Source organism: Gavialis gangeticus, unplaced genomic scaffold, assembly GCF_001723915.1.
Source record: "Gavialis gangeticus isolate Ggan-Ray unplaced genomic scaffold, GavGan_comp1, whole genome shotgun sequence".
In the NCBI taxonomy this organism is placed as follows: domain Eukaryota; kingdom Metazoa; phylum Chordata; order Crocodylia; family Gavialidae; genus Gavialis; species Gavialis gangeticus.
The window spans coordinates 28498312-28526033 of record NW_017729034.1 but is presented as its reverse complement, the minus strand read 5'-3'; the positions used below and the strand labels follow the sequence as shown (position 1 = coordinate 28526033).

At 39.9% G+C, this 27722-nt stretch overlaps 1 protein-coding gene across 1 annotated transcript in view; it reads right to left on the bottom strand.

The window, feature by feature from the left end:
* Window positions 1-2381: 2381 nt before the first annotated feature.
* The window catches only part of BTBD9 (BTB domain containing 9), a 370623-nt gene continuing 345282 nt past the window's right edge, over window positions 2382-27722 (bottom strand). The window contains exons 11-12 of the mRNA XM_019526983.1: window positions 23020-23098; window positions 2382-12447 (exon numbers count right to left, since the gene is read on the bottom strand). Coding sequence (XP_019382528.1) covers window positions 12253-12447; window positions 23020-23098 — 274 coding nt within the window. The 3' untranslated portion in view covers window positions 2382-12252. The remainder of the gene's footprint in view (window positions 12448-23019; window positions 23099-27722) is intronic.

The following is a 27722-nucleotide window of genomic DNA, read 5'->3' as shown; positions in this document are numbered from 1 at the left end:
TCTATGATTTTATGGTTCTCCTCAGCATTACCTTTCTCTAGGAGTCTTCCCTCTTTTCTTTTGAAGGGTATTTTTCCTACTCTGCCTACTAATAATCACATATTTGATGCTTGTTATGGGTTGCATTATGCCAGGTGAAACCAAAACATTGCCTCAGGGATGCACTGGGAATTTCCTTGATTTGCCAAGATGGAACAAAATGCAGTTTTCCTTTAACTATGGAGGTTTGGCGTGGGCAGATCAATGGCCCTAATAAGCAGTGATTTTTATCCATTTAACATGGAATTCCATAGCTTCCATTTAGCCAACTCGCTATAGCAAACACCAAGCCAGAAAACAACTATTCTAACATCCATGTGCCTGGACTCTGTTTGGGTTGGTTTGACAGAGTTCAACTAGCCATGAGTACCAAAAATCTAAGCTTTCTTTTTTTTAAAGAAATCTGCCTCACTTACAGTCCAGACATGATTATCAGTACATAAACAAAATGAAAACTAATGTAGTGATGCTTGCCTGAGTCTGCAGAAAGCCTGAAAAGAGAAAGGTGTAAAGTGGCTCATTAATGCCATTGAATGGTTGCCCTAAAACCTAGTGACAAGATAAATACTGACACGATTAACTGTTGTACTGATCAAGCATTCAAGAAAAGTGGTAATTGTGTTCTAGGTCTGCACTATTTACTCTGGCATTTCAGTGTCCTATCATAAAAAGGTGGAGTGTAAGTTATGGGTAGAGTTGGGAGTGTAACATCACTTATTTTTTTCTCCCCAGTTTGATCCCTGCAATACATAAAAACATAAGTGCCATACTGGGTCAGACCAACAGTCCATCTACCCCCAATAACTTGTCTCTGACAATGGCAATTGGATGCAATAAAACAAGGATGGCCAACTTGCAGCCTCTATATGTGGTACACAGAAAATTGGAGAGGAAGCAGGGAACACTGTAGCAGACAGGGCAGAGAGCAGAAAGCAAAGTAGCAGATTGGGCATGGAGCACAGGGAAGGATGCAGAAAGCAGAGCAGCAGATTGGGCAGAGAGCACTGGGCTGGGAGCAGAAAACAGAGCAGCACATGGGCAGAGGAAGAGGATTGGAGTGACACTCACGGAGGGTGCATGGGGCTAATTTGTGCCATGCCTGCCAAAAAGATTGGCCCCTAGTGCTTTAGAGGGAGAGCTTATGAACAAGGCAGAGTAATCCATCCCCTGACATACTTTCCCACGAGTCAACCATCGTTGGTCTGGGGATGTCAGAAGATATGTCCCTGACTGTTCTATTTAATAGCTTCCAAGCTCTAGGCAACAGCGGTTGTACATTAGAGCATGAGCATCTGAGACAAAAACAAGCATCCTGCGACTACTAAACTACGAGTTCTCTATATGCAGAATGCTTCCACAGTCGTAAGACAGAGGGAATTCATCACTGCTGTTAGAGAGCATTAGTTGCTGTCAGACTATGGGCTCTTTGGAATACACTCAGAGCATATAAACCAGAATCTTTATATGCAAGGCTGCTAAGGGAGGCAAGCAAAAGCCCTACTTAGGATCTCAAATAAAAAGTGCCCTGATTCATTAGGGGTCATGAGCACCCACAAAATCATGGAGGTCCAGGACAGTGCTGAGAACTCGGCACCTCTGAAAATCAAGCCATTTCTACTGAGGTCAAACATTTCAGTATCTAAGTTGGAAAAGTGTCTACCTGCTTTTAATAAAACAAAGGGCATACCTCTTATTTCTTTTGCAATGTTCTTTTCACATATTTTCATCCCTGAAGCTACTGTGGAACCTCCTGGTAACAGCTACGGCTGCCTACTGAACTGGACATTCCCAATGGTTACATAGATTCATGCTGGCATTGAAGAATGTTGGGCAAATTTTCTGTGCTGTCTTCTGGTGATAGGCAAGGCAGGGTGGCACCTTAGAGACTAACTGATTCAGAGAGGTGACAGCTTATCTTGTCAGATGCTATGAATGGACTTGCAAAAAGCAGGGGGTCTAAACAGAATAGAATTTAAATGCAAAGGATGGGGGGGGGCACTGCTGAGAGAGGCAAAGGTGGGTTGAATAGATCAATGGGCAATTAACCCACAAGGCAATTAACCCATTTGAGGAACGTAGGAGGCAAAAAAGCTAGTCCAGGTAATGGGTAAGACTCCATAGCTTCTGTTAAGACCATAATTAACACAATCCAATCTGTGGACAATTTTGGCAACAGGACTGTGGTATTCTATGTTCTGTTCCAAATGTCCCTTTGCCATTTGTTTGGCGACATGCAGAAACCTGCCCAAACACTCCTCCCTCCTCAGGCACAACACACAGCAGCATCAGACAACATTTATCAAAACTTGTCATTATTTTGCAAGAAAACTCCAGAGAAGAGATTAAGCACAAAAGATCACTTTATTCCTCAAATCACACCTACATTATTCTTGTAAAGGTGCACTTCTAGTTTTCAACATTTTAAATATATATCTATATTTTTTCCTGCATAAGCTACATATTTTAAAGGAAAAAACACCCCTAAAAATAAATACAAAGCATAACAGTTTTACTTTTAACATGTGCTTTGAGCATTGTCTGGTCCTGCATTAATTTGGGTAGCTGAAAGTGGATTCAGCAGTCCCCCTCTCTGATATGCTTGAAAAAAAATCCAGGGATACTCTCCCCCACTCTCCAAAATTGCCAGCTTTTAAGACAAGCTGTTAATCAAATACTTAGGCATGCTTTGATTGTCTCATGCCAGTATTACAATTCTATGGTCTTTCCCTACAAACTCACACATTTGCTTGAAGATAAAACTTACGGCATAACTGTGATGTCTCCCTTTCTAAATAGTCATAGAAAATTTCATGTTACAAACTAATTGTTTTGTACATACCAGCTGGTAAAGTTCCAAAAGCAGCAGGGATTCAGTACTAAAGAGGTTTACTGGCTTGACCAATGCATAACTTAGAAGACCAGACAGTTCCCAAGTTACTGACTGCAGAACTGCAGCACAATCTGGGACTGGGGTTCTAGTTAAAACCTAATTAGGCAAAATGGTTAGAAATGCAAATACATTGTAGTATAAAAATGTCACCAAGGTCATAAGAGCATGCTGTGGGTGGAAGTATTCCTACAGGATAAGCACAGTTCACAACAACTGCACGACTTCTTTCAACAGCCAGGCATTGTGGACTGACAAAGCAATTTTTATAGAGGTTGTCACAGTTAAAGAGAGGCTACAGTAGTCCAGTGCAAACAATGTCATGCTCCTTCGAACACATGGAGGAGACTGGATAAGGTAAGTGTTTTATTTGCCATGTGGCACCGTCAGAAGTCATGCTCTTTTAAAGGTTTTCATAGAATGAGAGACAAGTACGAGCCTGAGTGGGCCTGCCTGTGAACTCATCCCAATTAGTACCTCTCTCCAGAGGAGCATTCCTGAAAATGAAGTCACTATATGGTGGGCTGGTTTATCTACATATTCATGGGCATTTTAAGAGCCCCCAAGGGCTCCATCCTATAGCACTGACTTGAACTTCAGCTGATCTTTCTTCACAATAAGGTCTGAGGTAGTTTAGAATCAAACTATGGAAGCATAGGACCATGAAACCTGGTAAAGAGAAAAGGTGGCACGGAGCAGCAATGCACAAAACTCACCCTCATAGGGCACAACTGGCAACTGCTTCTTAGGGAAAGAACAGGACCAGGTATTATGAGTTGACTCTAAGTCAGGAAAGAACGGCACTGACAGAGATGAGTGGAGAAGTTCATAACAGATCCTACACACACTGAGCTTGGCTCTAATGTTTCTTTTATGAGCTTTGAAACAATGGCATTAACAGTCATTCCAGAAAGGAAACCCAATTATTTAAAATGATAATAATGAAACTCAGTAAGAGTGAAAAAAATATGATAAGAACTTCACGCCTCTAGAATCTTAGTTTACTAATGACTAGATGCTGGGTCCTAAGAGAAAGTCATATTTCTCAAAAACAAACTAAGCTGTTAACCTGATACTTGAATCTAGAGATAACTAAACTATCTTCTCAGTGTATGTTGCTCTGGAAAGACACATCAGCGAATTCTTTCAAGATTCACTCTCGCCATTGCAGCTCATCAGACAAACAGCATTCACATGTGATAGATAAATTCACTGTTCATGGCATCTGCTGTGTTACAAAAGTGAAGAAAAGCTGATGTGTGTACTTAACTTTTAAGCTATGGATTTCCAAACAGATTCTGATCCTGCCCCTATTGATGGCAACTCTGTTTCTGACTTCAAGGGTGCTGGATCAGAGCCACAGCAGATTATGAAAACAGAGTTTTCAGAAGGGTTAGTGCTTCCCCGGTGGCTGGGCAGATTAGTTTGGATATTGTAGACTAACAATTATCAGCTTTCGGACTCATCATACAAGTTCGGAAGTAAACAAACTGGAATTGGCATTCTTTACTCAGGTACTTAGCAGGAACCTGAACAGCACTTCTCTAATTGATCAACTTCCAGAAGAACATGTAAAGAATAGTGCTAGGGAAGGCTCCAGCTAAAGCAGCATAATGTTTAAGTGGAGGGAAGAGGAAAAACAACAGGAGCAATGAATCAAGATATAAGTGGAGGAATTGCACCATGTGAAGCAAATGTGAGGCAAACAGAAGTGACAGACACACTTTTTAAGCCACATATTATGTGCCTGCATGTTTGCAACTACAGTCCAGGCTCTTACCAAATGCCACACTGCTAATAGTACACATCTATCCTCACAACATATGGAGTCCAGTGAACTTAAGTATCTCTTTAAACATTCATTCAAAATGTTTACCACCTAAAGCCACCAATAAAGTACATTGTGTTTGTACAACCTGCCCAAACTAGGAGATTTGAACAACTTTGCTACAAAAATATCAGAGGTGGACAAACACAAATATCAAAACAGAATCTTATCAGTCCTCCACATCAGGTCACAGTATTTTGGACTTCCCTGCAAGCATCTAGCTTTAATTGTGTCATTATAAATTCCCTTTGCACCCTAGGATGAATCTCTTCCCATTTTTGATAACACTCCTGTGTTTCTTAGGCAACACCCCTATTTTCCTCCTGCACTATACAGTCCTGAAAAGTATAAAACAGAAGAAACCTGCTTCAGTTGCTTTGCAATGAGCTCATTAGCAACTGCTCTGAAGGTACAGTTTCTCAGCGTGTCAAATTTCTACGAGATTTTCCCGTGAAACATGTCATTGTCTACCAGTGACTGAATTAAGCAAGAAACAAGAGACAGACGAAGAAGATACCAGACAAGATCCGTGGCAGATGGTACTTCAAGGGCACAATCAAATGTTTTCATTAAAGGAGAGTATTTAATAATAGGAAACCTCTTTGCATCACCTATCTGTATACATAAAGAAATATAATATGTAGTATTTATCACTGATCGCTCACATGGTCGTCATTTTAACTCAGTAGGTAATCTAAAACTTGTGATTATGCAAAATGAATTATTTTCTTCTAGGTATGCAGGTTCACTACCATTTGTATAGGGAGAAACTGAAATACCGTTACCAAGTCAGATTACATGGCACATGGTTGCAAAGGTGCAGGCACTGGTCTGAATAATGAGGACCGTACAACCCTGCTTATCCACAAGCTGCAGAAGACATCTGACACTTCTGGATAAACAGTATTTTACTTGAAAGGGGTATTTAAGTCAACTTTCTCAGTCTTCCAGAACCCTTAAAACAGACACTTTTGTTGATGTGTCTGCCAGCTTTCATGACTCATTGGACAACAATGAAAACCCTGAAGAAGCCACTTACATTCTGTTGAAGTGATGTCTGGCTAACAAAGATGGCACACAAAGTTGGATGGGCTGAGGTAATAGCATGGAAACAGATCTAGCAGAATTTCTGAGAGCGAAGCTGTTTTTATATTGCAACAACAATGCAGTTTCACAGGCAGCTCTTCCTGCTTGACTAAATCCCAGGGCCTGTAGTAGCAAATGGGGGCCCTGTTTTTGTCTTCTCTGAAGATAGTAGTTACCAACCATAAATATTTTTACTTGATATAATCTGAACTGCAATTTCCATAGCATTTCTATAACAGATGCATTTCAATGTTCTGAGAAAAAATATAATCCATCATTCTATTAGACTGGGGGTGGAGGGAAAAGAGATAATTCTCTGATGTCTGACTGGGTAATAATGATGAACGTCAGCAGGGTATCATTACTCTCAGAGTAAGGTTAGTCATTCATTTACTGAAAGTAACTAACTCCTGCATGGTGTGTAACTGAACTGCTATTAGTTGTAAATTGTAGTCATTCTATTGGGAGATGGCAGGACCTTTCAGTTTCCCACATAAGACTCCTACATGTCACAGCCACTCTTTTGGATTCTCTGTCTAATATGAATGACAATGTGATTTCGTAAGTTACAATATTTCTAAGCTTTTAAATGTATAACAAATGGCCCAAATCTGTCCTGAGATATAGGCACACATCCTACATACATCAAAGCATTCAAATGAAGTCTTGTATTTTTCCAAATGGTAGCCATAAAAACAGAGAGGACAGAGGTAGCCAGGGTGGCATATATGCACTTCCAAAGTGCCCTTACCAAAACTCACCCTTATATGGAAAATGTGGGTCACAGCATAAAAAGGCTCATGTGGGATTTGTACTTCCTGTTGTCCGCACTACTGTCTTGAAGATGGCTAGCCACAAATTACTCTATTTTCTACGTAACATACAGCCAAATCGCCAGTTCCTATCAATTGGACAAAACATGAAAGTGCCCTTGGCTTTACTGTCTCAATGTTGCTTAGTTAGTTGCTCATGTTTTCTGTGAAAATACATTTAGTGCATTTATACTCACTTGCACAGGTATTAGTCTCTTGTGTAGTGCATATACATATCAACTAGTTACATAAGGTAAAACTGTGTGGTGATTTGCTGCCTATCAGCTGCTCCATGGTAACTGCATGTGTGCAGGCTCTTATCCCAGGGAAATAAAAGCTAAATTACAGGAGTTTAGACCCCAGTGAAAAATGTCTGTTTTACCTCAAGCTAACTGATTAGTAGTTTGGTCAAATTAACACAAGCTAATGTTTAATTAGACACACCACAAATGTTTGTTCCGGGATCCAAATGTCTCTTCCATGTCCTGATTCACCAACGTATCCTGGAATAAAGGGTTGTGGAGCCTTTAGATTAGCATTCACAATTGTATTATTTATATTAATACGCAATTAACTGAGTTATAATGTGACCAAACACTCTAGCCTAGACAAACATTAATAGCTATACAAATAGAAGATTATTTTAATCAGGCCCCCAGAAACCCTCCTGGACCTGTAAATTATTTCTGAAATACGTTTAGCATTGTAGCAGCTAATATGACTGTACACATGCATACAAGTCTTACTCTTACTAGCTTTGATATTTACCTATACTGCAACTATCACCAAAGTATCTACTTAAGCATTTACTCCTAGCTCATCTCTATAGTGTTTGAACATCTTACACAATTATATAAGGGGAACTAATACTGTCTTAAAGGAAAATAATGTGCAATATTCCTATTTGTCAGAAAACCTAAAAAGTGCCGTGTAATCTCTGATGCTGCATTGAACATTCTTGGGTGGGCATAATATACCTTCTGGCCAAGCAAAATTAGTATTTCTCTTTAATAATGCAATAATAAACTCCATTAACTCAACCTTCTGCTGTCTTCATTGACTTTGGGTATGTGCAATATTGTTAAACAATCAGGGGGATATTAAAACTTCACATCTGATTATCTGAAGTAACCCTAGAAAAATCTGTTTCATTTACCTACAGAACTGGAATTACTGCTAACGTGACCTTTTCCTTTCTTCCTCTTACGGGAGCCTCCCTGGGACAGATATGACACACAAAATTCTCTAATGCATTATTATAATAATTAAAAAAGAGTTAAGGAGAAGATACATTAACTGCATTTTAATTTTCCAGCATTACTGATGAACACTGAACTCCAGCAGAAGTTGCTGTGAGAATAAACATGCAGAATTGATTTCTGCAGAAACAGAAATAAACGTAGCTTTAAAAGAAGCAAGCTTCACTGAAAAGCCACTTTCCCTCCTCAACAGAAAGGGTGATTTCTTTTCTGTGCTAAGTCTCTCACATCAACCTTGGATTAACTTGTCTCATTATAATTCAAATTGAACATGCCATTTTGGCAAAAGGTAAGATTAAAATAAAAAGAACATACTACAAAAACAAATTCCTGGAAGAAAACAAATTTAATTTTCTTTGCTTTTAACAGTTTTCTTCATTGTCAAAAGGAACTTCTTAATTGAAGTCTTATGAAATAGGGAACACTGTCTCTACACTGCCAAATATCTCTCTATAGACAAATAAAAATACTCGTTTATTTCAGTGGTGCCCTACTTCCCCCTGCTATAGAAAGCCAAAATTATATTTTTGTTTCTTTCTAAATTAAAGAAAGCCTAAACTGATCTGTCAGGAGCTTGTTGGAGAACTGAAACAGTATGACAATAGTTTGAAAAGAGATCTGAGCAATTTTTGCTCAATTCAAAAACCCATTTTCCCAGAGAAATCAGTTTTACACATAAAGTCCTATTCTTGTTAAAAACATGTCAGCTTTTTTTTTTCTTTTTACCAAATGTTTCTGGGAACAAAGTATTTTTAATGTATTTAGAAGAAAGAGTCACTTCACTGAACAGATAAACTTTACAAAGTAACACTTCTGAGCTCCACCCAACTTAGGTGCTAGTCTACACTGAAGAAAAGAAACAGAGGAAATGAAATATGGGGAAAAGGGGCAGAGTTTATCATCATTGATTTCAAAGTCTATTTAAGTACTAAACATGAGTAATGGCTTAGTGATAATAACTGAAGCAAATGCCACTGCTAACAGAGACCTACTAACAGAACTATGTAATAGTCTCTGTCAGAAATCCAAAGCACATCTGGTCAGTTCTATTCCATCTCAATCACAAACATGTATATATGGCATGCAGTTCAGAGTAGTTATAAAATATATCACCCCTCTGAAGTGGCAGACTTTCTAATGTTATAGTCAAATAACACAACTATGATTTTAGTTCTTTTTACCAGGAAACAAATGACAAAACAGAGGTATAGATAGGTGACATATACAAAACTCGGAGTTTAGTAAAGCAGCAATCACACACTGAAGAAAATATTTAGAAAAATAGAGGAAGTTTACACTAAATTGTAAATTAATTCCTTGTGATATCTTCCTTTTGCTTCACCAATGGCACATTATATTGAGAACAGAATGTTCATGGCATAGGAATATACAAGGCAATAAACAGAATTTGTGGGCATTTAAATGAGTAAAGCTGAGGTGCTCAATAACTATGAAATTTAAACCCCACTAACAATATTCCTCTCATATAAGACTAAGGGATTCAAACCACAAAACAGGAAATAGCAGGAAGATTTGTCCTATAAAGTTTTGAAAACTCTGTGTTGACTCCAGATGCACTTCAGAGAGATTGAAAACACCTCATTGTCACAAAAAGCAATTAAGGGTGTGGGGAAAAAGGCATGATGTAACTGGAAACCATGCTACCAGAAGACTTCTATATTTCTAGTAATTTATGTCAGTAATGGTTGATATCCTTTCTTTGGATATTAGAAGGTCGACAGGTCCTGTTGCTTTTTGCTTTGAGAATCATTTGCACATTGACTGTGCTATTCAGCTGATATTTCAGATTCTTCATACCTCAGTAGATGAAATAAGAAATCTATAATATTTTTATATCTTTGATCTATCAAGAATCAAAGGACAAGTTTAGAGAAAATAACTCAAAGAGGTGTACAGACCACTGGCTTTTAAGGTGTTTTTGTTTTTGACTCAGTTGTAGTCTACAAAATAATTGTGGATGTCTGGAAAGTACAAATCTTGCTTTTTCCTTGTGACAATTTAAGCTAGAGAACAACTGGCTTGGTTCTGTTTGATTCTTATATTACATTCCCTACAAAGGTAAGAAACAATATGCTAACAGCACTAGAAAATAATGTCCTTTTCTTTATCCACAATCTGAGAATAGTGAAGTTAGCTATTAATTTATTTGTAGCCTCTTGCCAGTGCTGTCAGTCCTGAAACTGAAGGACCAACCCAAGAAAGATAAGGTACGTCCTATGCATCTCAATAGGTCCAGCAAAGACTATACTGAGAGTATGGAATTATTCTTTTTACGTTTTTAAAGAAACCTTTAGTCTCAATTTGGTTTTACTTCTGTACTTGAAGCTAATGAACAAGTTCTGTACCACTTACGTGGTCTGAATTTCAGCATAGTCAGAAAATTGCAGAATGAACACATGGCATTCATCAGCCAGGGCTGGCTTCTTACTCAGAAACATCTCATTACCTTGACACCTTTACACAGCAGGGCAACGAGAAAGGGATGGCACATATCAAAGTGTAGTATCTAATGCAATGCTTACACGCCTCCAGTGAGAACTACCATGATTCAGGTGATGGTGAGAAATGATGGGCAAATATCAAAAAGTCTAAAGATAGGCTTGGAGATTAGGAAAGAAAAGCTATTACCAAGTTCTTGACAAAATTATTCAACTTCATAGGAAACAAATTAGTGTATATCTTTTCTTCTCTGTTAAATGTCTCCTGCTTCTGTCACCTTGCTCAGTATTCCTTCTTGCTTTTAGCCCAATTGGTGTTCAGCAGAGAGAAATTAATTCCACCGGTATGATAAGCTGATATATCAATACAGCAAAAAGCATAAGACTCATTATATATCACTATGCTCAAGAAAAGGAAAGTTGCATGCAATTTAACAAGCCCTAATCTGACATGTTTTTTTTTACTCTGGTAAAGCTATTTTACACAAAGGGGAAAAAATCCTTTCCAAGTTGATAAAACCTGGACAGCAGACGCTCCAGAAAACATATATATCCTAAGGACTTTTGCCAATGACGTGAGTATTTGTATAAAAGTAGAACCTCTTCTTCACACACGGGCAAGATGAGTATTCCACAGTGCTTTTGCTAAGAGTCACACAAACTGGAGATTAGGGAACCTTGCATGACTCTGGGTAATAAGGCTCAAGATAAGTAAAGAAGTAGACAATCTGATTGAATTGTAAAAGATAGTTAACTCTGGGATGTAAATTACTAAAGCAAGAGCCAACAAGAGCCTGATCTAACTGTAATAGTCAAATGAAATCTTTTTATGAAGATTATGAGAAAAGCTTATAAGTGGCTTTCTAAATCCCTAGCTGAACATGACAGTCTATTCTTTTCTTGGGAAAAAAAAGGTTTGACTGCAAATTTTCCTTTTTGTGTTCCTGACTCTGCTGTGCCGCACATCAGTGATATAATTCATACAGCTGTTTTTCCAAACAAAAATAACTAATTTTAAAATCTACAGCAATTTTCGTAGCAATGAATGTTTAACTTGAATACTCATCTTTAAGAGGGACAAAAACTCTGTTTCTTAACTTGGAAGTTAAACTAAGAATTTTCCACTTGAATATATGTAAGAAATGACAATCTTATAACTTAAAGAAGTCAAACAGGGTGAGAATTAATAAACATCTATGAATTAATTTGTCCATATCATGGGGGTTTTTCTTGCCATTTTGGTGCAGAGTTGAGTGAAGTCTGCCTCTCAACAGGTAGCCATGCTTGCCACTTCCCTAATCTATTTTACTTCATTTGCTACAACCAAAACACAAGTATGACACAGAGTCAAAATGATTTTGAAAATGGCTTACCATTTACAAAGGAATATGGATCAGGATTATGGATTGAGAATAACTTAAAAAAATAAAAACAATCTATGTTTTATAGCGATGTGTTCCATAAAGATAAACATTCTCTTTGCTGATGGGTGCCTTCAGGTAACCAATACTTATTTCATATCCCTTCCATTATACTGTTCGTACACCATTTTTGTATTCCAACGTGGCTCTGCCTTTTATTTCCTTCCATTCTCCTTGCCTTGGTTAGATTAGAGAGGTAAGGTGTTAATGGGAGACTTGATGAAGATTGAAGACCTATTTTCTTCCCCCCTTCCCCTATGATCAGCCTCATTTGAGCAAACTGAGGAGTATGAAGCAGCCCCTTTGTGTCCTTAGGAAGCCTTTTCCATTTCAGCATTTCCAGCTGCTGGACATGGTTCCCTTTGTTCACTGAGAACAAGGGAAAAGGTGCCCACCTAAGAAGGTTGTGAATAATTTCATATTGCATCATTGGGGCTGCAAAAGCTCCATTTCAATCTCCTTTATGGCTGGTGAACCTGCAAACGTGAGGTAGATCCAGGGAGGGAGTGCAGGGAACTTGTGCTTGACGGTCGAACTGGGTGAGAAACAAGCTGTTGTCCAACAGTCCCCAGCTCTGTTGCTGCCACTTCCTCGCTACCCTCTTCCTTGTGAGTATTGCTCTGTGCTGGACACTCAAAATGCACACAGTGAAACACCTGGGAATAAATGAAGAGATAAAGCAAAACAACTGAACTTCAGCAAAAGTGTGATCTGAATTAAATGACACATTGAAGTGTGCAAGCAACACCTGTCCACGTTAAAACGGTACACCAAGAAGTTAACATTTTGTATTTGGGTTTCAGAAGCATTATGAAACAATGAGACTAAAGCCTGTGTAACACCCTGGTTTACACATCTTTTTCTCTTGTAAGTGTTTAGTCTAAGGTGTTAAGCCTGACATCAGGAAAACTGTTTTGAGGTAGACAGAGATATTTTTATGGTCTATAAACAGCATTTCTTTTGCAAAACAGCGTATCAAATAACAATGAAAGTGACTTAATTAAATCTCAGAAAAAGAATGAAAATTCATATTCTCTATGAATAAAAGTTAAATTGTAATGCAGATGAAGCTGTCTCATAATTGGTATCTCCGCAATGACTTTGCAGACAAAGTATCTTGCAGCATATAGAAATATAAGATTTGCCACTGTAACCACTTTTTCATCAAATGCTGCATCTCACTTCAAGTAGCAGGCAAGGTCAACTATCTCGAGATGCACCTGGTCAGTTGTACCAACAGTACATAAGGGAATTCCTTTCCAACCGTGCAGGTAAATAGCTTAGCCTGATAGCAAGAAATTAGTCCCTCTAAAACCCCTTTCCTATTTACTTATGCGATCCTTGTTCCTGTAGATATTCAGTGGGTTCTTTTAAATGCTACTATCAATGTTTTTCACAATGCCTTCTTCAAGGCAATGAACTGCACAGACCATGCAAAGAAATCTTATTTGTTTATTCAAAATTTGCTGCCAATACATTTTATTCAGGATGTGGAGACTTGAAGGCTTGGAACCCTTTTCAAATGGGGAACATTTCAAAAGGGCACCAGCTGATCCAGACTAATTGTTATGTGTGAACAAACTGAGAATGGTTAAAGTTGGAGTGGGTTTGCTTGACTCAGTCTCAGCTTGTTCACACACAATTAAAATGGACCAGCCGCTGCCCTTTTGAAACGTTCCCCTTGTGAAAGGGATCAAACTGTTCAAGTGTCCGCACCCTGAATATCCCCTTGTTCTTCTGTCATGGTGCTGTCGAAGAAGAATGCCAGAGCAAGTTTTACTACACCACTATTTTGTATATTTATATCATATCTCTTTTTATTCTCCTCTTTTAAAAAATAGTTTAAAATTTCATCTTGTACACACGTAAAACCTCTAAAACCTTTTGCAATCTTAGGTGTCCTTTCTCAGGCCTTTTCAAGTTGAGCAATAATCTTGTTGATGCAAAGTGGCTAAATCCAAGCACAGAATACAAGGCGTGGACAAACAACTGATTCATGTAAGACCATTATAATCTTCCCTATTTTTTGCTACCCTCTCTTCAATGCAACCTGGAATCCTATTAGCCTTTTGGACTGTCACCACACAAGTGCACATTGAGCAGACATCTTCATTGAACTGTGTGTCTACAATAGCTCCTGGATCTTTTTTTCTGGGAGGTGTGAGCTAATTTAGAACCCAACAGTGTGTATGAAACCCATAGAGCTTTATTCACAGTCACTGTGTCATTGTGTCCTTTGTAGCTTTCTCTTATTATAATTTCCTGTCTCTTCCTTGGTGCCAGAATTCTTGCAATGCAGGGCTTTTTCTTTCTTTTTTAAAATTTTGTAATCTGTCCTGTTATTTTCTCTCAATTCTTGGTGTGATATATATTAACATGTTAGGTTGTTTTTTTGGGGGTTTCTGTTTGTTTGTTTTTAAACAAAAAAACTAATCTCTGCATTGGCACGTATGTTGCTAGGATGCCCCTCATGAACGGAATTTCTCAAAGACTAGAGGTGCACTAATATATCGGTTGCATACTGAATTGGCACCAATCAAAGGGAAATTTACATTATTGGCTACTGGCTTTTTGTGGCTGTTGTAGCCAATAATGTTCTCCAATAAATATAATTAACTATGCCTTCTGGCCAGGGTCCCCAACACCCAGGTTCTCTTGGAAAATAGTGGATTTCCCTTTGCAGGCGGGCAGCATTCCAGCCTGCATGAGGTCCTGCTTGAGCTGCCAGGAGCAAGATGCAGAGGGTGCCTCATGTGTGTGCACAGCCACACATATGCATATCACCAGGAAAACAGCTGGGCAGTGTGGACAGCAGCTCCCTGCAGGTAAGTCTGTGGAGGAGAAGGGCTAAGGGAGAGGGAAGGGGGATGGGGCGGGGTACATATCAAGGCTACCATGCTGAAGGAGACATTGGGGTGGGGGCTGGGGCTGAGGGCACTGCCCAGCCAGGGCAGTGCATGGGACGGGAAGCAGGACAGAGCAATGTGCAGCTCACCCAAGTAGTGTGGCTCCCCGTTACTGAGCACACCCCCTGGGGGAGGCATGGGTGGTGCATGTGCCTCCCAAGATTTGCACGCGGGATGGATGCAGGCTGCTCACTGTGGGCTCGGGGCTCTCTGCTCTGCTGCCTTTGCCCTGGGACCCCTGCACCTGCTGTGTGCCCCCTGCCTGCTTGGCAGCAGTGGGGGTGGTGAGTTGTGCCTCCTGCTGCTGGGTGGGCAGGGGACATGTGGCTGGCATGGGGCTCCTGAAGCAAAGGCAGCAGAGCAGAGAGCTCTGAGCCTGCAGCGAGCAGCCTGTGTCCACCCTCGCCCTGCTTGGCTCTGCCCTGCTTAAAAGTGTCCCAGCACTTGGAAATGGTGGTGGCAATGCTTGAACTAAAGCTCATTTAACAATCTTGAACACTGATACATGTGACACCAGAGACTTCTGGAGCGTGCCAAAAAAAGGTTTATTTATGCCAGTACATTTTAAAGTACTGGCATAAATAAACCCTCTTTTTTTGGGGTGGGGGGAGCGATGCAACCAAATTGGCTATTGGATCAGTATTGACCAATATGACTAGTGAATAATCGGCTATCAGTATTGGCCATGAAAATTTTTATCGGTACACCCCTATCAAAGACTATAATTACTTGTCACGTTTTTACGTGTTTGAAATAACAGCTGTTCTCATTTTCCCAGCCTCCATTTTTAGTATTGGACTTTGTGGAAATGGACTATAGCTCATCAGTACATCTCTGTAATAGACTGCTTTCCTTGCAAAGCAGTCTGGTCAAATGGCAAGGGCACAAGTTTGTGACAGACGAGATTCCATGCTTCTACAATATCCTACACTAACAGTGTTTCTCATCTAAGACTTCACCTTACATTTAGATTGTGATGCATATTTTTATACAGTACACCTATTGCTAACCTTTATCTGATATCAGTCCATAAAATCAGAAATACATGGCTTCTAAATTATAGCTTTCATTTTTACCATTTCTCCTTCATACCAGGCTGTAATGATCATCCCAGCATCTGCTACATTAACATCACTGTAGATTTAAGAGGTGTTTTATTACTGTTCTACTTTAGCATACGTAAAGCAGCTATGAAAAAAGGAGAAATCCAGAAGCACGGTCCTGAATGCATCAGTTCCAGCCAGTATTTGATTTACATACATAAACACAGTTATTGGAAAGCAAATAATAATGCAGGCACTTCTTTATGAAAGCAGGGATATGGGTCTCAGCCACATGATCCAATACAAGAATCTACTGTACTTCTTGTGGAGATTTTATGAAAGTCTCATGTGCAAAGGAGCAGAGCCAAACTTTCTACACTAGAAGGTAGACTGGGGAGGCAAAGTGCTTCAGTTAGACACTGAAGTATCTCCCTCAAACAATTATGGGAGAATACAAGATATACCTAGCCTCAGTCTACCAGAGATCTTATCTATACTTGTTAGCCGTTATAAACTAATGACAACAAAGCCAGGTAAGAATAAATATTTTTTCTTAGTTAAAAAAGCAAAAGGATGAAAAGAAAACCCCCACCAAGAAAGGTGATGAAAACGTTCTTCACACCATAACATACAAAAATGTAACATGGGGTCAGAAATCTGTGACTTTCAGATCTACTGACAGATGCAAAGCACAGGAATAGATGAAAAAGTTTACAAGGATTAAACAAATACATTCACATAAGAAGCTCAGTGTCAAAGAACTCTTATAACCACGCAATCCAAAACACAACCTGTCCTGGGAAAAATATGGGAAAACTCATAAGAGATCATCCCCTAAAAGCCAGCAAATCCTTGTGCTGGTAGACCTAGGGGGATGCAGATACTAAAGCTGAGGTTTATAGAAACTATGCTATCAATGCCCCATATGTTTAAAATTAAAATTGTTTCAATGAGGAATTCTACTACTTAGGAGCAACTGTATCTGGTTATTTGAAAGAGAAGAATTACACAAATGAAGGATGTGCCCAGATTAATTTGAAAGCAATAATGCACTAAGTAACTGAGATAAGGAATCCTAGAGGAATTAAAGGAAAAGAAGAGAATAATTATAGCTTGAATATGATAAAGGGAGTAAGTGAATGAAAAAAAATTGCCACACAGCACCTGATCTGAATGATTAAAATGAGGAGGAGAGATATGAATAACCAAAATAGATCTGTGATGGGTATAGAACAGTAACAGTGAAATATTAATGGGCATCAATAATCTAGACAAACTGGAACACACTAAACAGAAGGAATACATTGAGTAAAACACTTGCAGGCACCCTGATGAGAACAGCCAACTGGTTTGCACTAAGCAAAGGAGGAACTATGGACCCAGTCCTGCTCCTTTTGAAGTCAGTGGGAGTTTGGCCATTAGGCTTCAGTGAGGAAAAACTATATCCCTTTAAGAAAAGTAGTCATTGATACCTGAGAGTTAAATAGACACAATTAAAAACCAGAAAGCATACACTTTGTAAGAAGGTGAAAAATGTTTAAGTGAAATCAAAGGAAGAAACAAGAGAGGAGAAATGGGCTGTGTTAAAAGTATATTAATAGATGTCTGCCATCTAGTGATAAGCAAAGTGAGAAGAACAATCTTAATCTGAGTTAAATGAAGCAAAATACAACATAGAAGAAAAATAAAGACAGAATAGGTGAAATATTGAACAAGCTCATAAGAACATTACAGAATTAAACTAGAGAGCAGGAAACTTAGAGGTGAAGAATAAAAGGAAGACTCATAAGAAGTTAAGATAAATGGTAAGAATAGCTTGGAGTACATAAGGAACAGGTGGTCACTGAAGAAGGCAGTAGGGTCTTCAAGACATGATATTAGGGGAATTTGTCAGAAGTAGTAAATGTTGCTAAAAATTAATGAATTCACTGCCTGCCTCTGTATTCACAAAGGAAGATGAGAACCAGATGAAAGAATTAGACATACATTTACCATAGGAGGCAGATAAAATACCACAAGAAATAAGGATCTTGCTGAACTGATAACAAAAAGAAAACATGCAGAGACTAATAAAACTTTGGAGTCACATGAAATTCATCCCCAAACTCCACAGAAAACAGCAAATGTTAACATTCTGCAGACATATTGCAAATCATCTGGAAGCAGAAAAAGTAGTGACAGATTCTTGTAAAGCTTCAGCTTGCGTAATACTTATAATTAAGCAGGTCTTTTAGGTTTTAAGACATCTCATTCAAAACATGCAGGTGCCAGACCTCCTTGTACCAGGCTGCAATTTAAATTAGGATATTCTCAAGATCACAAGATTTATTTGTGTATTTTTCTACTCAATAGTTCCTCATACATCACCCTGTACATCTTCAACACACTTTATCAGCACTGACTATTTAATTCTCACCAATCTGTCTAGCAGATTCTCCCAAGTATTATTCATTCCATTTTAAAGATGAGGAAAACAGGAAGTAAATGTCACTTGCCCAAAGCCATGCAACATGGGTAAGGATTAGAATATAAGGGTGAAATTGTGGCTTTGTTGAAGTCAGTAAAAGTTTTGCCATTGTTTTCAGTGGGTCTGGAATTTCATCCAATGGCTTTTGACTCCTTGACCCATGTTCATTCTACTGGATTATGCTGCTTCTTTAGTTTGTTATTCATAGACATTCATAAATATTAGGGCTAGAAGAGACCTTATACGATCACTGGGTCCAGCCTCTTGCCCAAAGGGCAGGAAGTCTGCTGGGTCAAAGGATACCAGCAACATAAGCATTCAAATATTTCTTAAAAGTGTCCAGAGTAGGTGCTTGCACCACCTCTGGGAGGAAGTCTATTCCAGGTCTTGGTCTTTCAGACAGTAAAGAAGCTTTTCCTTATGTCCACCCTAAAACAATCTTGCAGGAGTTTGTGACTGTTGGACCTCCTAATCCCTTGGGGTGCCCTGGTGAACAGGTGTTCCCCCAAATCCTGATGCACACCCCTTACATACTTATAGGCTGCCACCAAGTCACCCCTGAGCCTCCGCTTCTCCAGGCTGAAGAGCCCCATAGTCCACAGCCTCTCTTCATAAGGCCTGTTCTCTTGCCCTCTTATCATGTATGTGGCTCTCCTCTGGACTCTTTCAAGCTTCTCCACATCCTTCCTTAATTGTGGAGCCCAGAATTGGATGCAGTACTCCAGCTGCGGCCTCACCAAGACCGAGTACAGTGGGAGGATGACATCCTAGTCTTGCTTGAGATACATTGGTAGATGCAAGCCAGAGTTTTTTTGCTTTGCCAGCTGCGGTATCACATTGGTGGCTCATATTCATCTTGTGGTCAATCATGACCCCCAAGTCTCTTTAAGCCGTAGTGCTAGCAAGTGTAGCACTGCCAAGCCTATAACTGTGACGTGGGGTTATTCTGCCTCCCCCGCCCCTGCCCCCAGGTGGAGCACCTTGCAATTCTCTGTATTGAATGCTATCAGGTTTTCATCTGCCCACCTTGCAAGCCCATATGGGCTGGAATGGACTTCCCTTGTGCTTCTAGGATCACTTCCTTAAGAAGCAACCACTCATCATGAACTCCTCTCCCTGTCACATCATGGGTTCTCAGGGCTTCAAGAACAAGCCTCCTAAGCTTATGAAAGTTGGCTTTCCTAAAGTCGAGGACTACTGCATTGCTGGCTGATTTGCCAGCTTTGTGATGGAGAGTGAAAGCGATCAACTTGTGGTCACTGTCACCCAGCCTTCCTTTGATTCTTAGGTCACTGATTATATCATCCCCTTTGGCCAGTACCAGGTCCAGCAGTGCCTTACCCCTTGTTGGCCCATAAACTTCTTGAGACAGGTAGAGCTCATCCACCCATGTGAGGAAGCTTTGAGACCGATCGGATTTGGCTGAGTGCTCTTCCCATGAGATGTCTGGGTAGTTAAAGTCTCCCATGACAACCATGCAACAAGAGTGTGCAGCCTTGGCCAGTTCCCTGGCAAATTCATGATCAAGCTCCTGCTCCTGCTTTGGAGATCTGTAGTAGACTCCTACCATTATATCCCCTTTGCCATGTTCCCCTTGTATTCTAACTCAGAGGGTATCCAGTCATCCTCCTTGGATGTCAGTCTCAGCTTGTAGGGATGTGTGGCTCTCCTTCACATAGAGAGCTACACCCCTACCCCTTTTTTCAGCATCATTTCTCCTGTACAGCGTATAGCCATTTATACCCATAGTCCAGTCATAGGAGCAGTCTCACCATGTCCCCGTTATCCCTAGGAGACTGTAGTCGTTTTTGTTTGGCAGAAGGTCCAGTTCCTCCTGTTTATTCCCCAAACTGCTGGCATTAGTGTACAGGCAAGCAAGTATGCCATTGGAAGACCTAGGCTTCCTTGCACTCATGGAGAAGCTCTGTTCTTGGGCTGGGGTAGGAGTGGGTTCCTCTGAGCATCCCAACCTGCTGATTTTGCAATATATATTATATTGCAATATGTTATAGTCTCATACAAACCATAAAATGCAGCCTTTTTGCATTTTTACATGTTTGCCAATTCTGACAATCCCATGTGTTGTCACGTGCTTTTAACATTCTTAAAATCCACAGTAGACACAATCTAGGGAAATCTAGAAACTACAGATTTGCAAAATTAATTTCCATACAGGACAAAGACAGTGGAAACATTAATCAAAGCTAAAATATAAGAGTACCTGGAAAAGTGTGAGTTAATGAATTCTGCATGCATTCACAGAAAGGAGATCACATCAAACAAATATCTTTTTGAAGAGGTAAAATTGTGGATGAGAGAAAGGCAGGCAGTAAACATCATTTTCTTGGACCTGAATTTCTGATACAGTGCAGCATGAAAGACAAAAGTTAGGAATAAAAGTTTAAAGCATGAGTGCTTAACTCCTTCTGCCCTGATTTGTAACTGTGTGTAAATTCTGCTGCTTTCATGAATTTTTAGAACTGAAGTTAAAATAAAGAAAAGATAAAGGACCTCACTTGCACTAAGGTCTCTTCAGACTGCTCTGAAAGTGTCAGTTGGTGCTAGAATAGGTGTAAATTAGCTTTGTGGTGTTCAAACTGGCAAAAAAATATAATTTAATATGCTTTGACGCTGTTTTGTACTTCCAGAGCAGTGTAGAGAGGTCTTAATATAAATGAGAATTATGTCCTAAGAATAAGGATGCATGCAAATGGAAACAGTACAAGGTACAGGGAGGAGACTACCTGGGGAGAGAAGTAATTTTGAACACTGTATTTTATTTATCTGAGACTTGGAAGGAAAGATAGATGAAGGCTTTAACAGATGATGAAGAACTGCTGGAGGCAGACAAAAGACATACAGTGTTCACAACTCAGTAGCAGTGGAACAGGCAAAGCAAGCTTATTGTATTTCAATGGGAGAAAAATATCAGAGCTGAAACTCAGGAAGAAAAAAGAAGTGACAGTAGCCGAAAGACTATAGGGAAGTAGATGGCACAAGGCTTTACAAGAAATAAAACAGAGGGATTAAACATTTTATAAACTTGAGGAAATTTCTTGTGGTCTTTCTGAAGAGTCTATTGAGGCCATCATTGGGATATTGTGCAAAGGTCTGAGTACCTTACTCTGAAGAGGTACTCTGGAAATAAAAATAATATCAGGAGTACAAAGCAATGATCTATTTAACAGCTGGAGAATCTAGGTGCACTCTTTGGAAAGGAGAAGCTGAAGATGGAACCTCATGGACTGTTGATTAGTTAATATACACAGAAGCAACCAAGCCCAGCAACAGGTGCAACACATGTAATGTCTTTCTAGCATTCTTGAACAAGAATATAATTTTCTTGTGGAAGAGGAGCAAAATAATTATTAGGAACAAATTTACATTGAAACACAGCTCTTAATGCCAAAAGAGTGAAAGGCCTCAATGGGCATCACGGCCTCAGTGCAACCTTTATTTACAGTCCTGTCTCAAGCTACAATGTAGATAGTTATGCGGTGAATTTGCACACACTGAAGGAATAAGAGGCAAAGTTCACTGCATAAACTGTTTACACTATATGTAGCTCTTTAGAAATGTTCAGGTGCCTTTAGATGGTTACACTAGAAAAGTCTCTGGTTCTTCAGGGTGTACGCCAACTTTAACTATTGAAGGATAGGAAAAGTCCTGTAAGTAGATTATGCTATACTTCCTTGAAAGCTTCTGATACGGTATACCACTGGTGATAAGATACCAACTAAATGCATCATTGACATGATTCAGCTATGCAACAATTATGTTCCTAAATTACTGCCAGTTTCATTTATGGTGCATTTTATCTCACAGTTTTTATCACCAAACAAAGCCCTTGCTGGTGAAAATGAGAACAGTTAGAATAAAATAAGAAAAAGAACAGGTGTTAAATAGGTTGAACCAAACTCATGAAGTCTTTTCTCACTAATACTCACAACAACAAATTGAGATTTAATCACAGATAGGGTTGGAAGATGGTCAATTGGCCAGTCAAATAATGTTACTGCAGTAATCTGTTACAGCAGTAAGCAGAGAGCAGTGGGATGCTCCACCTGCCCCAGCATCTCAGCATTCATGAGCTGCCTGGTAACTTAAGGTATGTGGAAAAAACATTTAAAGCTGTGTCTATGTCCAAATCGCCGAATCTTTCCAAATCGATTCAGAGGGTTCTGATTCAATTTGGAGAGATTAAAGGGTATCCTGATTCTATTCAGATTTGGAGATTCAGCCACTGAATCAGGCTGAATCACCACCGAAACAAATCAGGGACCAAAGCTTCGCACAGCCCTAGTTGCCACCTATGATAACCATGTAACATAGTCATTGCTTGCTGGCTGATTTCTTAACCTGCAGATCTAAAAGAAGTACAATCTCATTTAAGTATGATCTTCTTGTAGAAAACAGGATATTAGGCTTTTATTTATTATCAGGGGGATTTAATACTGTGAGATAAAAAGAAACAGGCAGGGTTTATGTTATTTTCTCCAGTGCCTATGTGATCTGGCCTGCTAACCCCTGCCTTAGAGAAATGTTTAATAATGTCCTAGTCAAGGCGACAACACATGAAAGCATTCTGTTTTTATATTTGCTTGTGAAAGGACTTATGCTCTCTAGAAAGATGATGACAAAATTCCTGAACACTTGAACAAAATGTACTTCCTCTTATTGACTAGAATGCCTGAATGTACTAAGAAACACACGCATTTTAGACAGCATTAATAATTTAACATAAAAACTGGGCAAATTTTATATTTCTGTCAGGAATATATTAGTTTTTCTGTACTTAAAATCAGACCTTACCTCATTAGCTGTGTTGTGAGTTCCAACTATTCTGATGAAGGATGCAGGTTGTCTGTCAAAAGTTATTGTTTGCCAAGATCTACAAAAGGCAGAGGGACATGTGGTATTAGGCAGACACACTACAGGTAGCAGTGAAAGAATCCATTCAAGTGATAATACAGGACATCATTTAATAAAGACAGAAGTGGATATTATTTTTTCAAGGTCTGAATTTCCAGCACTCTTGATTCAGTTTAGATTTTTTCAACTGTTCTGACTTCATGCACAATTCTGTACTACAAATAATACAGAGGAGTAAAGCTCATGCTACTGTTAAATACTGTTATAAAAATAGTAATAGGAATCATTATGAACGAGACGTCTAAGATATCCACGATACTAAATTTATCACAAACTTCACTAACAGAAACACATGAGGAAAAGCATCTTGTTAACTTGCAAGAAGAGGTCACAGGAAACACCAGATGTGGACTAAGGGCCATGCCACACAAGGCACTTATTATGCATTCAATTCACTTAAAATGACAGCATCTTCATGTTCAAGCAGTAAAACTCATGCAAAGTGGGCTTGTATTGTAACAAGCATGACTTTCCGGGCAAGGACCATCTCCAGATCACATTAAGTGACACATTTTGAGTTACCATTGGCCTGCTCCATGGAGACAATATGAACAATTTGTGGTTCTCCAGCCAGAGCCGACCCTAGAGGTGTGTGGGCCCTGGGGCATATTAGGCTGTGTGGGGCCTTTGCGGGGGAGTGGCAGCCAGTAGGGTCTGTATGGCACTGTCCATGGGGCCCCCCAAAGCACGGGGCCCAGGGCAGATTCCTTGATTCACGCCCCATAAGGTATGGCTCTGCCTCCAGAACCCCAGGATACACTCTTCCTGGTCCCCCCCACTCCTGCCCCAAGACTCTAGCTATCCACCCACCTGAACTCTACTGCTCATGGGAGTGGTACCAACTGCAAAGTGACACCCCTTACCATCCTGGGGGGGTGTGACCCTGGCTTGCATGGTACCCTGAGCACACACTGAAAGGCTCAAGATTTTCTGAGGCTTGCCATTTTTGCTTGAGCACTCTGCTGCAAAAAGCAATCACCTAGCTTTTTGAACCAAATTGAACCAAGGAATGCCTGCAGAAGAGCTGTGAACTGGACTCACAATGAGACGCTGGACCTCATCATAATCTGGGGTGAGAAGAGAACCATCACCACTATTGCCAAGGGCAGGAAAGGCACCAAACAAAGCCAGATGTTGTGCGAGTGCATGGCATCCTAGATGGTGGCTTGGGGGCACCGGCAGGACTAGCAGCTGTTCTGCATCAAAATCAAGAGCATGAAAGTACACTGTGTTTGGGGCAGGGACACCAACAAGGTCTCAGATGTCATAAGGAGCATGGTCCCCTACCATGAGGAGCTGGCAAGGCTTCTGGAGGCAGACCATGCCATTGCTCCTTGCCACATCATGCATGGCACACCTGTGGGCCTGGTACAGTGTAACGATGATGACAGAAATGATGATGGAGCCCTTTTTCTGCTGTCTACTACCAAAACAGTCATGAAGAGCATGAGGATATGTGCTCATTGGAATTGTTCCCCACCCAGACTCTGACCCTAACTCAGATCCAGTACATGACAGGGACAGCTCAGACAAGACCCTCGTTGAGCAAACAGACACAGACAACCCAGTGCAAGCCACTGGTAAGTTTCAGCAGATCCAGGGGAAAGGGTGATTGCCACCCTCAAAGACATGGCTGGTAGCAGTCCTCTACATAATTCTTTGGGGCCCAGGTGTGGATGGGTCCAGATCCAGGGAATACTATCATTGTTCAGGTCCTGGCATGGTAGCTGCCTCTATAACCCCAGGGATACTGGGTGCTGCTGTTTCAGGTGGCAGTGAAAATGGTCATGCTTTAGGATTCCAGGTCTCTCTCTCAGATTGGGGTCATGACAAGGGCAAAAAGATGAGTTAGCATGGGAGGTGGGTGCCTTCTTAACAGGAACATCTCAGAGGGGAGGCAGGGGAGATGTTAGCTAGCAGGTAGCTGAGAGAATGCTTACCATGACACAGTCCTGATCTTGTTCTGGTTGCTCATGGGAGTGAGTTTGCTGGGAGAGCAAGGTGCTCAGGCTTTCCCTCACAATATCTTTAAGTTTGTAACAATTTCAAAGTCTTCCCTGCTATCAATGTGCTGTTGTCAGCACACTTGCAAGTATGTGTGGTAATCCAGAACCAACACATATTATCTGCTAACTATGGAAACATACTCAAGATCTCTTCTACAAGGTTTACTCTTCAGTGTTAGGTGTGGACTGTGAGAGCTTGGGAGGTTTCAGCATGGATGGTACCCCAAGGACATGAAGGAATGCTCCTGCTCAGAGGATGTCCCATAGGGGAAAATGTTGGTAGGATCAGAGAGATCAGATGCTGAAGGACCTTGTGAGGTCCTCCACATGCAGAGCTACTACTGAGAGCTGGCTTGCCACCTATGTGCACCAGCAGGACTAGTCAGAAGAGTTCTAAGAGCTCTTCAGCAGACTTTTGTGACTGAGGATTGCTAGGTCCTGGAACTGATGCAAGGACTGGTGAGGGGCTCAGTGAAGGTCCAGGAATTGACCCTCTATGCCCATGTGTCCCTTTGGTATGTCATAGTCATGCAAGTCCTTTATAAAGCAACTTTATAAAAACGAAAAAACACCTACTCAACACATTAACGTGTTACTTATCTTCAGTATAACGTAGTTAAATACACTGCCTTCTATTATGGAGGACAAGAGTTAGAATCTTATTGGAAATGACTCACTTTCTGTACTTTTAAGGGTCCTACTTACTGCAGAATGTCAGGGAGATATACAGTCCATGTAGTTTAAGTAAACACTGGTTTTATATTCAGCAAAAACTAAGTAAATTGGAAGTGTAATCAATTGATATTTTTCCCCTCATTGATTCCAAGACTGAAAATGGAATAAAGTATGTGATTTACTTACAACAATGAATAAAAAGCTTTGCATGAACATAGTGCAAATCAGCTCCCACACGTAAAAGAAATCTTGTTTACAGTTAAAAAGACTAGGTTTCTTCATTACTGTAAGGTCATCTCTGCATCATAATTTTTAAAAATAAAAGCACTTCCTCCACTTTGAAGCCATGAAATCTGACATTTACATCATAATCATATTCTTGAACACGAAAAATTAATTTGCAAACAGCATGAGCAGTGTTAATCTTGTGTTCCATATTCTGTATAGTGTAAAATCTCTCCCTCCTAATAAAACAGGGCAGGATTACCCCAATGAACAATATGTAAAGCACCCTAATTCCCATCACTCCCTTAAGCACATAAATCATGCTGAAAGTAAAGCAGAAAGAACAGTAAAAAGAAATAAGACCTGAAAGTCTCAGTTTAATAGCAATCTTCTGTTATACTGGATTAATATATAATCACATTAGAATTTAGCATTTATTTTCACTTAACAAAACCTGAAGGAGAGATGCAGACTTTAACTTTCAGCCAAACTAGATTCTAATATCATTACAAAGGGACTTGAATGGTAATAAGTAGTTAATGCAATTTGATGAACTTACTGAAAAGGGGAAAAAAAAAAATCAGATAACATTTTCTTAAATGTATTCAGGAGACGTTTAAAATTTGTTCATAGGAAAAACAAGATAGTATCAGATTAACTGATTGGCATGTCAGAGCCAATTTGTTGTAAGAGCTTTGCTGTTGCTGGTTTGACTTCAGCTAGAGTTTTACCCTAGTAGAAAACTATCATAATCTCTTCTTCCTCACAAAAGAAGATATTGCTCTGACTGGTTTTACTGAGGTTACTGAAGAGGTTTCTGTTAAATAACTCATGATATTAAATAGCTGAAATCCTAGTCAGGTCTCAGAGGAACAATCTCTATCCTATGCAGCTTAGGTTCTTCCTGTTTTAGAGAACTGCTTCTTCATGGTCCAAAATGACACCTGAAACCAGCTGGGACTATTTCATTGACTACTCTTATAATCTGCAAGTCTGAGAAGATGCAGACAAAAAATCTCCTTGCTTCTTGAGTTTGTTTCACCTATTCTGACAGAGCTAGAGTCAGTGAACCTAGAGGGCCTGTTGCAAAGCTTATGTATTTCACCTAAGGCTTTTGCCTGAAGTGTCAACTATCAAAGTTAACTTTTGTGTTGTATTTTGGAGTTTTAACTTACACTAATAATATTGCTGTAGTTTGCATTAATGTATGTATTTTTGTATCTTTGTATCTGCACCATGTGTGAGAGAAGCTAATCAAAACGATGCTGAAAAGACTAGATCTATTTACTAGTGAGGTACTAAGTGTTCCTGGCCTGTAACTAAGAAAGCTTGTCATGTTGTGATCTGAAAAAAGGCAGTTCAGGGATTCTACTACAAAAACTGAGAGGAAATATACTCAGTTCAGGAGCAGAGGTCAGGTAATAAGGCAGTAGAGCTGTGTGAAGCTTCAGGTGCCGATTCAGTTCAGAGGAGATTAGGCCCGATTCAGTGGCTGAATCTTCAAATCCAAATTGAATCAGGGGACCAATAAAAAGGTCCGAACTGATTTGAAACTCTCTGAATCGATTAGAAAAAGATTCAGAGAGCTTCAGTGATTTGGGTAGTCCCTGCCCACTGCAGCAGGGAGCTGGACCCTGACTAGGAGCTAACAAGCAGGGGGTGGGGGAGGGGGGGGCT